Source organism: Zea mays, chromosome 5 (genome assembly GCF_902167145.1).
Source record: "Zea mays cultivar B73 chromosome 5, Zm-B73-REFERENCE-NAM-5.0, whole genome shotgun sequence".
NCBI classification, from domain to species: Eukaryota; Viridiplantae; Streptophyta; class Magnoliopsida; order Poales; family Poaceae; genus Zea; species Zea mays.
The window spans coordinates 7729562-7741678 of NC_050100.1; the positions used below are offsets into that span (position 1 = coordinate 7729562).

Sequence of the window (12117 nt, forward strand, 5' to 3'; positions counted from 1 at the left end):
AAAGGCGTCACAATTAGTAATTTACCAATAGGCACCACAACGTAAATTATCGCATAAAAAATGACAATTCGATAAACAAACTACAGACCTACTCACCTACATATAATTAATATAGCAGACCAGATACTGATGATCAGCACACGACACCAAACCAAATTGACATTCGAAAGATGCTACGGTCATTCCTCCAAGTCTGCAAATGTACTTTCGTCTTTTTGCTGTCTAAAATGACACCACGGAGCTGGTTTTTGTTATTTTCGTACTACACAGAGACGTTCTGGTTGAAACGACAAGTTTATCTCCTTCGAAGTCAGAGATTTCCGTGTTTGGGAGATGAATATGTGTTTGTAAGATACAACCCACACAATTTTCCGCATGTAACTGTAAAACGCTGCTTGGATCAACGCTGTTGCCTGTTTTCCCTAGCTGGTATCCACATGCTTACGTTCTTCACTGCCTCAACTCAATCCGTGAAGACAAATACTGGAGCTGGTGAACCTCCAGGCTCCAGCCCCATCAATTTAACTGTGAACCGTGGAAAACAGACATAAGCGACATATTTGTCACCTCTGCAGTTTCACAAAAAATAATTTTGGTGGTGCACTCTACGATAGTCAGCTTCTCCCCATAATTAGATAAGAGAAAAGAATCATCGCTTCCATTTTTTTTCAACCCTCAGCAATCACTACGTCTACCCAAGAAAACCGACTCCTCTTGTATACCAGTAGTCTACGTAAATGCTCTACCTAGGCCACCCAAGCCTTTGAATCTTACAATCAATCATCGCCGCCTCCATCGTCAGCATCCATATCAGCATCATCGTCGTCCCCTGCGTCTGCATGGTCGGCAGCATCATCGACATTCATGAGCTCCTGCCTTACAACTTCTTGGTTGATCTCTTCCAGTACTCGAGCATTCAGCTCTGGCGGAGGACGCCTTTCCACCTTCATAGTCTTCAGGTTATCCTCTGCAAAGAATGCGGTCAATGGCTTGGGGACCTGCAAAACGTGCGTAGTTTGGACTCATCCAGATGCTTTACTCTTTCATGCTAAGGAAACAATAATAGCAGCAGTCACAAACACACCTTGAATAAGCAGTTTCGCTCCTTGGCACTCTCAACAAGGTTGTTCCAGTGTTTATCTTGCTTCAATGTTGAAGCAGAACCTACAACCTGCGGCATGCAGATTATTATTTAGATTTATAACTAAGCACATTGAGTTTTTCCTAAGTACAGTTTTTTTTAAAACTTTGGGCATCAACTAAAATTTTATATACACCAACAACAAAAGATTGGGATTACTCTCTCTCTCTCTCTCTCTCTCTCTCTCTCTCTCTCTCTCTCTCTCTCTCTCTCTCTCACACACACACACACACACACACAGAGAGATCCTCCCATTTAAGATAACAGATTTTGCCAGTCAAAGTGTCATATTGGAGACCATGTTCATGTTCTAAATTTCAAATGGACTTGAAGACTGGATGGAGCCATGAAGTTACAAATTGCACAGGACATTGATCTCAAGAAGACATCTTACCATTCATCTTAGGTACCATAACTATAAGCAGCATCCTTGAACAATCATATCTACTTGCAAGTATGGATGCATGAGAGAATCTCAAAGTTTTATGTGTACATCTTGTTAGGCAACAGAGTTCCTTATTAAAATTACAGCCTGCACCTGCCTCTACCTCTCAGTTCAGAGTGCACATTTGAATTGTGTCATACAAACATGGAAAATCTGAAGCTATCATAGACAATGCAAACACAAAATAGTAAGGGTAGACCCAGTGTTGGAGGCTCCCATATGAGTGGGGTCTAGAAAAGGGTAAACCGAGACAAGCCTTCCTCCCGCAAAGGCACAAATGTGGAGAGGCTGCTTCGAACACGTGACCTAGTGACTGAGTGAGACAACTCTCACCACTACACCAGGCCTGCCCTTCTACAAAAACAAAATAGTAATGATGAAATTTGAAACATGGAGAACAGGGGCTTACCAGTACAGCAGATTTTGCTCTTGTAATGGCAACATTCATTCGTCGAAAATCAGAAACAAAGCCAATCTTTTGTTCCTTATTGCATCTTACACATGAAAAAATGACTATTTCTTTTTCACGTCCCTACATACAAGCAATGGGACATAACATCATATCATAGTGCTCACAAAAAGAGCGAGAAAGAGATGTAACATCACAATCACTGGTACTTGCAATTGCAAAAATATTGAGGCATAGAGATTATTTGTACAGAAATCTCAAAATGCATTTGAACCAGTACCTGGAATCCATCAACTGTGCTTACATCTATCAATTCCCTTGATTGATCCCCAAAGGTTGATCGAAAACTGTCCTTCAATAGTTTTACTTGATGCCTGTATGGTGATATAACACCCACTTCAGGACTAGATTTGAGCTCTGGATAGCGCAATGCCAATTGGTGGTACAGGAGAGTTATGAATTCCACTTCATCCTGGTTTACCCAAGAACCACTTCCAGATGGTTGGGATTCAATGCCATCAACGTCAAAGAAACAAAATGGTCCGAAGCAGCTGTAGGAATGCCATGGACGTTTCCTGCTCAGGCCCTCCCCATCTTGTAGTACCCCTTCATAAAATTCTTTTGAAGGGAATGTACTAATCTGCATAGGAATGGATAATGAATTACACCAAGCATTCCAGTTTCCAGCTTCAGATATGCTGAGGATAAAAGATTCACCTCTGGATGCATGCGATATTGGATTTTAAGCATTTGCACTGGAAAACCGGCAGCTTGAAATCTTTTGAACAAGCTCGTTCCATATCTAAGAGATAAATGAGCATTGTCTTAGCATATTACAGCACCTGGAAACTGTGCACCGGTATAGAAAGATCATCTTACCCCAACTTCTGTGCAGTCTGTGAAATGACAGTTGCAGGCAACTGAACTGGGTCACCAACCTGATAGGGATATTATAAGTCGTTATTACCAAAAGCTAAAGTGATTCTGTTCATGTGCACAGATTAACCTGACGCCCCGTTTGGATCACTCGAATTGAATTCCATTCTAATAATATTAATTTAGGTATATATCAATTAAGCTAATTCACTTTTATACAAAATATATTTGTATACTGTTATTAGCAAGATGTCTTAGATATTTATGTGCTACATTTTTACTATAAAGGAGTAGAACGAAGAGTATCATGTAAGTTATAGATTAGAAACAAATTCTAATCATGCATAAAATTATTTCCTATCCTCCACCCTATGAATTTGAGATAGGCTTATATCTGAACTTTAGAAAGTGGTGGAATGCCAAATTCCAAACTAAATAAGTTATTTTATTGAGTGAATTCCAATTCCTTTGAAATGAAGGGATCCAAACGCCCCGTGATAGGAATATTATGAGGTACAGTCAAGAGAGATGGTGAGACTGCATAAACATGCACACCAAGAAATGAAAGTATACTTCTAACATAAGCCCAGATAGACAAGTGCTACTATAAGTACTGCAAATCTACAGCCCAGAGAAGAGGAAATATTCAAAATATTGCCTGGCCTGACCTCTGTCACATAACAATGTACTATAATCGACAAATAACGTACATCTTGCAGAAGGGAAAGCAAGATACTTAAATAAAATTCAAAACAAAACAGTACACAAAAAATGAGAAAAATAGCCAACATACAAGAAAAATTTGTCTGCAGCCATGGATCAAAGGAATAAGAGTTGCAGGTTCCACCTGAAAAGAAGAGGATAAGTCTACGCTTTTATGAACTTAATTAAACAGAGGCACATAAAATTCTATTATCCAAATTGATAACATCAATGGTCCATGATGAAAGCAATGTTTAAAAGTTTCCTCACCGCTTGTGCAGCTTCATCAATTATAACAACATCAAAAGCACGGGTCATCCTGCTAAAAATTGATGATCCACTGAAACTCAGAGTAGAAAATACCTGCAAATTTTACTTGGCAGTGAGAATACTGTAATAGGTATAATCAATGAACATTTATAATTAATAAGAAGATGTACAATGGCTGCTTCGTCCAGTATTGAAGCTCTAATCCGATCATATTCACCAGCACCTCGTCTCCCACCATCTAATGTGCGATCTACACCAGAAAGTTTTTGTTGAATCTGCAAGGTTGAAATCATTGTAGTTGACAGAATTTATACAGAAAATGTATCGCAACTTTATGCCACTTACAAGATAATCCATAGAAACTGCTTTAACAGAATGAAGGGCCTTCACTCCAATGCGCACAATTTTAGGGTTATAAGTGTTGTTATTTTCATCTCGAATTCCTGAAACAAAAAAAACATCACTTAATTACTTAATCTGTGCATGATGCTTCCTAACGATAGCATTAGTCTAAAAACTTATGAGTGCACTGTGCACCAAATGCACAAAAAAGGAAAAGAGAGAAGGGACATGGGAGCATTGTGTCTACTGGATATTTAGCACAGAAAACCTTTACCTGTCTTAAGAACACGCAACACGATCTCATCGAGTGCTGAGTTGGATGGAGCACACACCAACACATGAGCCCGATACTTGCGATTGGAACTTACGATTTCGGGTTTCTATAAAGATTTTTTTCTTTTCCATGTAAGGGGTAAATAGTCCAAGAACCTGGGTAAATTTTAGCAAGTATACCAATATAGAAGAGTACCAGTTCATTTCCCGTTGGGTAAAATCCATCATCACCATCAACAGGCATAATCAGATCTCGAGGATTTGCACCAAGTAACCAAGGAGATGCCTTTATCCAGTGTGCACGCCTGTCATGTGAACTCCCCAGTTATTGGTGCCAACAGAAATTTGCAGGTGCATAGTGTTTGTGAAACTAGAATCAGCAATCCATTGAGATAACATAAAATTATTAGCAGTTCCACTTCCCAAACAGAAAAACTAGAAAATAAAAACGCCTAAAAATATGATAGCATAAACATCCTCCCACCACTCCTAGTTTGTTTGGACGATTTGAGATATCAAAGGAACAAAAGCAATGTCAGAACTAAGGTATTTTATTTGTCTAGCAATAACAAACACATAACCACGCAGATCTGTAAGAGAAACCAGTTAAGTATGGAGCATTTCAAAGGGAAACTCATAATTTCAAGCAGCTAGATGTTATTAATCAGCTTTATAACCTTCCCATTTTCCATACCCAGCCCAAAGTCAAATAAATATATTAGAAACTAATTAGGAGGTCTGCAATCTTAACATACTTGCCATCAATGTCCAGTTCTGGCCCATGTTTTAGAACATCAAATCCTCCTCTGCATCAACCATCACAAAGCATATGAGGTACATGCGCAAAATTTAAGCTTCCAAGAACTGCAGTATAATTACTCTCTCGTATATGATAAACATGAAGTTTTTCTATCCTCAAAAATAAAATTACTACTCCATACACCAAAATATAAAGAATAACCAAGTGGCTTTGTTACTTGATCTGCATTCTTGCAGGAGCAGAATGGAGAACGGCACTAAGGAGTCCAAGAATAGTTTGTGTCTTTCCTGTTCCTGGAGGGCCCTGCAAATAAGCAGATAAAACTTAGAAGAAATAACATAATCAGCAAATTGCACATTAGTCTTAAATGGTGTATGTGTTCAATCCGCATATCATTCAAAAGAAAAGCATATAGCTAAGACAGCTCAGGTATTTGCAATACTTTCATATAATTAATCAAGACAGGTAAACAATAACAATGTAAAATAATAGTGGTAAAAAATAACAGACCTGAATAAGAACAAAGGATCTGCGTGAAAGACCTGCCTAGAGAAAAAATGCAGTAACTATCAGAACCATAGCTTTTAAAAACATTAGGAACACAACACAGATACCAACAATGCAAAACCCCAAAGGATGCTCACATTAACTGCTTCTAGCTGGGAATCATTAAGATTCACTTTGAGATAATCCATAAGTGGCTCAGGGACATTCCACGCACGACTTTGATCATCACCATCCTTGTGCGCCTCGGTAGCTGAAAGAATCAAATCCTTAAAAGGTAGAGAAGCTACGGAATGCATAGCTGTGAACTCCCGCATTATTGTAGACAAGCTGCAGACCTGAAGATTTAGACAAGAAAATGGCATATCAAGGTGTAAATGCTGCCAATAAATGATGCCACCATGAAAAACCCAGGCAGTTGTTTTAAAACAATTGAGACTCACCTTCAGTATCCACAGCAAGCTGTTTTGACTTGCAATAATGGAAGCAAAATGTTGCAGCCTTGTAGACTTCACAGGCTTTGCAACATTCAGATTTTGAATTTCACCTGCCACAAAAGTTCTAAGTGAAATATGTATGCCACCACCTCGCTGCTCCACTAATGCAAATGCATATGCATTAGGGGTCGATCCCTCCTCAAACTGCAAAAATGCAAGCACATCAATTCATCGCATAATGTACTCAGCTACAGGTTACTTGCCAGATTGATGCGAAAGGGCCTCTAGGTGGTCTAAGTAGCACTCCTTAGATCCTAAGTTCGAATCCCAGTGGAAGCGAATTTCAGGCTGAGGTTAAAAAAGGTCACTCGTTGGTTCCCCTGGTCGTGTGCACACGAGATGGACTGACCTATGGAGGGTGGATCCTCATGTAAGGGCTGAGAGGGCTCAAAGCACAAGTAAAGATCTGGCCTATAGGGGGCGGACCCTCATGTTGCATGGGGGACCAGCTCTCGTGACATTTCTCGGTCGGGGCTCCGATTGAGCTTCTTCTTAATATAATACCATGGGGGCGGTCTTTCCCTACCGGCCGAGTTTACTTACTAGATTGATCTATTTCAGTATAGCTCAGCATATAATGTACTCAGCTAAAGGCTATTTGCCAGACTGATCCAAGTATGATATCACAGCCACAACTTATGGCACATTTTGCTATGTTCTTAGACAAAATATCCAAAAGGTAAGAACTGAGAACTCGGGAAATAAATTTAGATATTTTTATGGCTCTCAATTATCAAATATTATGCACATTGCCACCTACAAAATAATTTTTTTCACTCTAGTGTATTCGATATTCCAATCAAATTCCTAATCAGTCGTTACCTTGGTATGGTACTTGCGTATCAGAACAGCTAAACTACAAATTTTACTTGAACAACACTTACTTTCTCCTTGGAGATAAGCAGTAGATCATTCTCTGACACATTATCCTGAAAATTGTCTTCCACCGCCACAGAGAGCTTGTGGAACCCCTCAGACTCCGTGCACGACCCCACTGCTCCCCTCCTCCAGTCCATCCCAGATTCTACACACACCACACAAGGCCAAAACATAGGGAAAAAAATCTCAGTTGGCAACTCACCAGTGAATTAAGAGCAAACAACATGCTGAGGTGAGAAGAAAGCAAAGCGCAGGAGCGTGTGTCCTAACCTTCCTCGTCGTTACTGCGTCCCTGGATGATCTGTGCCTTGACCTCCTCAAAGAGCAGTGGCTCAAAGACACCAAGGTACTCAGCCACCGAGACGTATGTGTTCTTCACATGCTGCAGCACCTTGGCCTGCTTGCCGCCCTGACCCCCATGACCAGAAAAGGTTAGGGATTTAGAAGGTATGTCAGACGGGTGGCGGGTGTGGTGAGTTGATGTGCATGTACCTTGGATTCAGCGATGAGACGGAGGTAATCCCAGCTTAGGACAATCTTCTGAAACCGGTCCATGGTGGAGGTGGTGGAGGGAGTTGATGTGCCGCTGCTGGACTTCTCCACCGCCATTGGAAGGGTGGCCACTTGTGTGCCTATAATTTTAGCTTAGGTTATGTCATGCCAAGACTCTTAACATAATAACTCCTCAAATATTCGGTAAACAATTATTACATTTGCTGAGCGATTCAAACAACAGAATACCAAAAACACAAGGCATCAGCAATCAATAATGTATCCAAGACCAAAGAGGAAAGGCATTAAACCTATTTAAAACTAATTTGAAGTCTGTACTGTTATATATATTTTGTATAGTGCTGAGCATCAGCAATCAACAATGAAATCTGAAACAATTACCAAACATGAGTGACTGTACATCAGTTTGTTAACACTGCATTTCTTTTCTACACTATAGTCTGTACTATTGTACATCAACCAGCAAGCGGTTCACATAAATACATAAAATTACTTCACATCTCGTTTTCATCCATATCTACAGACCACCCAAATGCTGTCATTGTTTCTTCTCCGTGAAAAAAGTTGACGACCTGTAGTTCTTTTCCTGATCGCTGGTCATACATATAGGACAAATTGGGCTATTGTTCATGGACTTAAAGATATTTTGGAGGCTCATAAGGGCTAAAACGATACACAAATTCTCCTAGGATTCAAAAGCGACACTAAACGCACACTTGAATGCACTCAAGCGCTAAGAGGACGGGTAACGCTTCACTTTGGGGCATAAGCGCTCCCAAAGCGGTGCAACCGCCTTGGTGGAGCAGCGGCTGCTGGCTCCCGCTGCCCTCAGGCCGCACAGGCACAGCCGCCGTGGCCGGGCTCCGCTTACGATCCATCAGAGGCAGGAGGAGAGAGAGGAACACACGCAGCCACGCAGGGTCACCGGCTGGTGTGCGGATGACTGGAGGTGATGGCGTGAGGCGGGAGGGGAAGCCACTGACGTCGTCCCTGAGAGCTCGAGACCGAGCGCTGTCACCTGCCTACCGAGCGAGAGTAAGGGAACAGTGGGAGTCGCAGGACAAGAAATCATAAGGGAGGGGGCCAAAAATTCGTATAACAAAATCAAGCAAACCCATAAAAACCCTTGATGGCTCCTTCCCACCCCTCCTTCCAACACTTGATTATTCTGAAATTCTTGTTTGCACGATAGACATATCATTCACATTGGTATTGTGAGAACCAGTTACAGAATATCCTCATTTATCTAAACAAAGAGAAGCAATATTCATGATCTACTTATGTAATCCAAATATTCATCTCATGCTCAAACTATCAGTCCAAATATCCAATAAAACCCGAGCCCGAGCATACTATCTGTTGTTGTACCGCATACCTTGTTGGGCGCCGGGAATACCTTCGGCTTTGGCGGCGGCGGCTGGTCGAGGGCAGCGTCACAGGCTGGCGGTAGGTCGGGGCCGCGCCGCCACGGGGTGGGGTGTCTCCTGGCAGCTGGCGCCTGCTGGAAATGGCCACAGCGTCGGGAATGGGGCAGGGCGGGTGCGCCGCGCGCCGAGAAGCTGGAAAGGGGTCGTGGCGGGGCTCCACGGCGCCGGGAAGAGAGCGGAGGCAGGATGCCGGCGGCGCGCGCTGCGTTTGGATTTTGGAAGAAGGGAGCGACGACGTGGGTGTAGAGAAATGAGTGAGAAGGCATCGGGCACTTGCAGGCTGCAACAGGAAGGGAGCGTAGGCGTCTGGCGCTTGAAGGCTGGAGGCCCATGTAAGGCTTGTTCGTCCGTTAATGCACGTGGATTGGGCGGTAATGAGGCGGTTTAAATTCATACTAAGACCATGTTTGGAAGCACCCAGTTTTTAAGAAACAGGTTTATAGAAATTGAGGTAGTTCCAAACATACCAATTTATGACTTAGTTTATAGAAATTAGATTCTCAGTTTCTTAAAAACTAAGAAGCTGGCCTCTTCTAGCTAAAAGATAAAAATTGGTTTCTTAAAAACTGGGTTACTTCCAAACAGTGTATAAGTTAAAATTCATCTCAATTCATTCCAATGCACTTTATAGAATTGGAATAACCGAACAAGGCCTAAATGTGTTTTGGCCCTTCAAAACTTTACTTTTCTTATAATTAGCACAGTAACCTTGTTTAGGATAGCTTTACTCCAAAAATTACAGGTTCAGTTTTCCGGTTTCACCACAAAACAACATCAACATATTGTTAATGTGGATTACAGAAGTGTTTGCCTTGCACATAGACTCTAGCTTCTGTAATACAATTAATTTGTGTGAGTTCCCTCAATTATCCTTATGATTAGTGGCCTGTGATGAGCGGGGAGAGACGTGTATCGGTAGGTTGTATAACCGATGGCATGGTAGGTAATTTTCGTGCAACTTCATAAGAACGTATGAAATAGTGTTTTTGAAGCAACCTTTGAGGAGCTTCAAAAAATTTCATAAAATTGGTCTCTAGTTTAAGTTTTTAAAAGCTAGAGCTCGTGGAGCCCAGCCTGTTTGAAACGAAGAAGCTAGAATGAACCTGAAATTCTTAAAGTGGAGCCCTCCCAAACATAGCCTAAGGGAGTGTTTGAAAGCAAAGTATTTTTAGAATTTTGAAGTAAAACCATGATAGTGAATAATGACTATAGTATCATGGTTTTACTTCAAAATTCTAAAAATACTTTGCTTTCAAACACTCCCTTAGGCTATGTTTGGGAGGGCTCCACTTTAAGAATTTAAGGTCCATTCTAGCTTCTTCGTTTCAAACAGGTTGGGCTCCACGAGCTCTAGCTTTTAAAAACTGAAACTAGAGACCAATTTTATGAAAAAATTTGAAGCTCCTCAAAGGTTGCTTCAAAAACACTATTTTCATGCGTTCTTATGAAGTTGCACGAAAATTAACTACCATGCCATCCAATGTTTTCAGATCGGCTGATCGCCAGAGGGGCGATCAGCCGACTAATCATGATTAGTCGACGACCAGCCCGATTAACCGGGCTCTGATCGGTCAATCAGACATCCTGATCGTCCAGGGCTATAGGAACCGATCAACCTTCATACATATAACTACACGCCCATGGACATGGCTTCAGGTTCAGGCTTTCAACAAGGCAAACAGCCATACGTGATACGCCCATGGACATGGGCAGCAACAGGCCAACAGCCATAGTGCCATACTACAACATGAAGCAAATAATCACTGGAAGGTTTCAGGCTTTCAGCATCTAAGTAAAACTGAAAACCAACAAACATGGACATGGGCAGCAACAGGCCAACAGGCAACAGCCATACGCCCATACCTACAGGACAGGCTACAACAAAGCACACCAGAAAACAGGGAAGCTCTGAATCTGGATTCTGGAGACTGGAGACAGTACCTGCAGGCCGGCTGCTGGCGCCGCCGCGCCGGGGATGGAGGAGGGGACGATGCCGCCGTATCCCCTGTCACCGGTAGCGCGCCGCCGTCACCTGCACAGTGTTCCGCTAGGTTTCCTCCCTCCGCAGCTGGTTGCCTGGTTCTAGTCGTGTGTGCCTGGGCTGTTGCTCTGTTGGCTCTTGGAGTCTTGGTTGTGCAGCTTCTGCTCACGTGGTGGGAATTGGGAAAAAGAAGCTGGGCTGGGCCGCTGGGCAAGTGAAGTGGGCAACTGGGCCGAAATTTCAATCCAGCCAGCCAGGCTGACCGTTCCTAAACTAATCGGAGGATTAGTCGCGATTGATCGCCAACTATCGGACGGTCAGCTGATCGCCCCGACCGCGTCGTTACCTTCATCGGCTCCAGAGCTACGATCAGTCGATTAACCGCCGATTAATCGCGACTAATCCGACGTTCTGAAAACACTGATGCCATAGAGCTGGTTTTTGTTATTTTCGTACTACACGGGGACGTTCTGGTTGAAACGACAAAGTTTCCAGTTTATATCCTTCGAATTCAGAGATTTTTGTGTTTGGGAGATGGGTATGTGTTTGTAAGATATGACCCACACGAAATTTTCTGCATGTAACTGTAAAACGCTGCTTGGATCAACGTTGTTGCCTGTTTGGATAGCTGGTATCCACATGCTTCACTGTTTACGTTCTTCACTATCTCAACTCAATCCGTGAAGTCAAATACTGGAGCTGGTGCACCTCCAGGCTCCAGTCCCATCAATTTAACTGTGAAGTGTGAACCACGGAAAACAGACATAAGGGACATATTTGTCACCTCTGCAGTTTCACAAAAAATAATTAGGGGTGGTAATACATCGCGGTACAAATAATTCTTCACAAAATGATAGGGTCCTAAATAAACTTCAATTTAAAAAATAAATAGAAATAGGAACTGATCCTAATCTGAACTTTAAATCTTATAGTGTACAATTTAGAGCTCATTGTCACCCATATACGCTCTGCGATGGTCGCTTCTCCCCGTAATTAGATAAGAGAAAAGAATCATCGCTTCCATTTTTTATCTTTCAATCCTAAGTAACTGCTACGTCTACCCAAGAAAACCAACTCCTCTTTTATATTAGTAGTCTA

The 12117-nt window shown here is 42.1% G+C and overlaps 1 protein-coding gene across 2 annotated transcripts; it reads right to left on the reverse strand.

The window, feature by feature from the left end:
* Positions 1 to 471: 471 nt before the first annotated feature.
* Positions 472 to 11178, reverse strand: LOC100280423 (uncharacterized). 2 transcript variants are annotated; one of them, XM_020553311.3, is made up of 21 exons: positions 10980 to 11178; positions 7591 to 7730; positions 7369 to 7507; positions 7104 to 7243; positions 6166 to 6363; positions 5863 to 6060; positions 5729 to 5764; positions 5436 to 5521; positions 5214 to 5264; positions 4655 to 4763; positions 4460 to 4565; positions 4189 to 4286; positions 4014 to 4118; positions 3844 to 3936; positions 3665 to 3718; positions 2875 to 2933; positions 2713 to 2797; positions 2276 to 2635; positions 1996 to 2118; positions 1085 to 1171; positions 472 to 967 (listed from the first exon to the last, which is right to left on the reverse strand). In XM_020553311.3, the coding sequence occupies exons 2-21, from the start codon at positions 7705 to 7707 to the stop codon at positions 956 to 958; spliced, it is 2256 nt and encodes a 751-aa protein (XP_020408900.1). In that variant the 5' UTR covers positions 7708 to 7730; positions 10980 to 11178; the 3' UTR covers positions 472 to 955. The 2 variants fall into 2 exon arrangements, with proteins under 2 accessions (XP_020408900.1, NP_001348007.1); NM_001361078.1 differs by having other exon boundaries at positions 550 to 998; positions 10980 to 11117.
* Between the last annotated feature and the right edge of the window lie 939 nt (positions 11179 to 12117).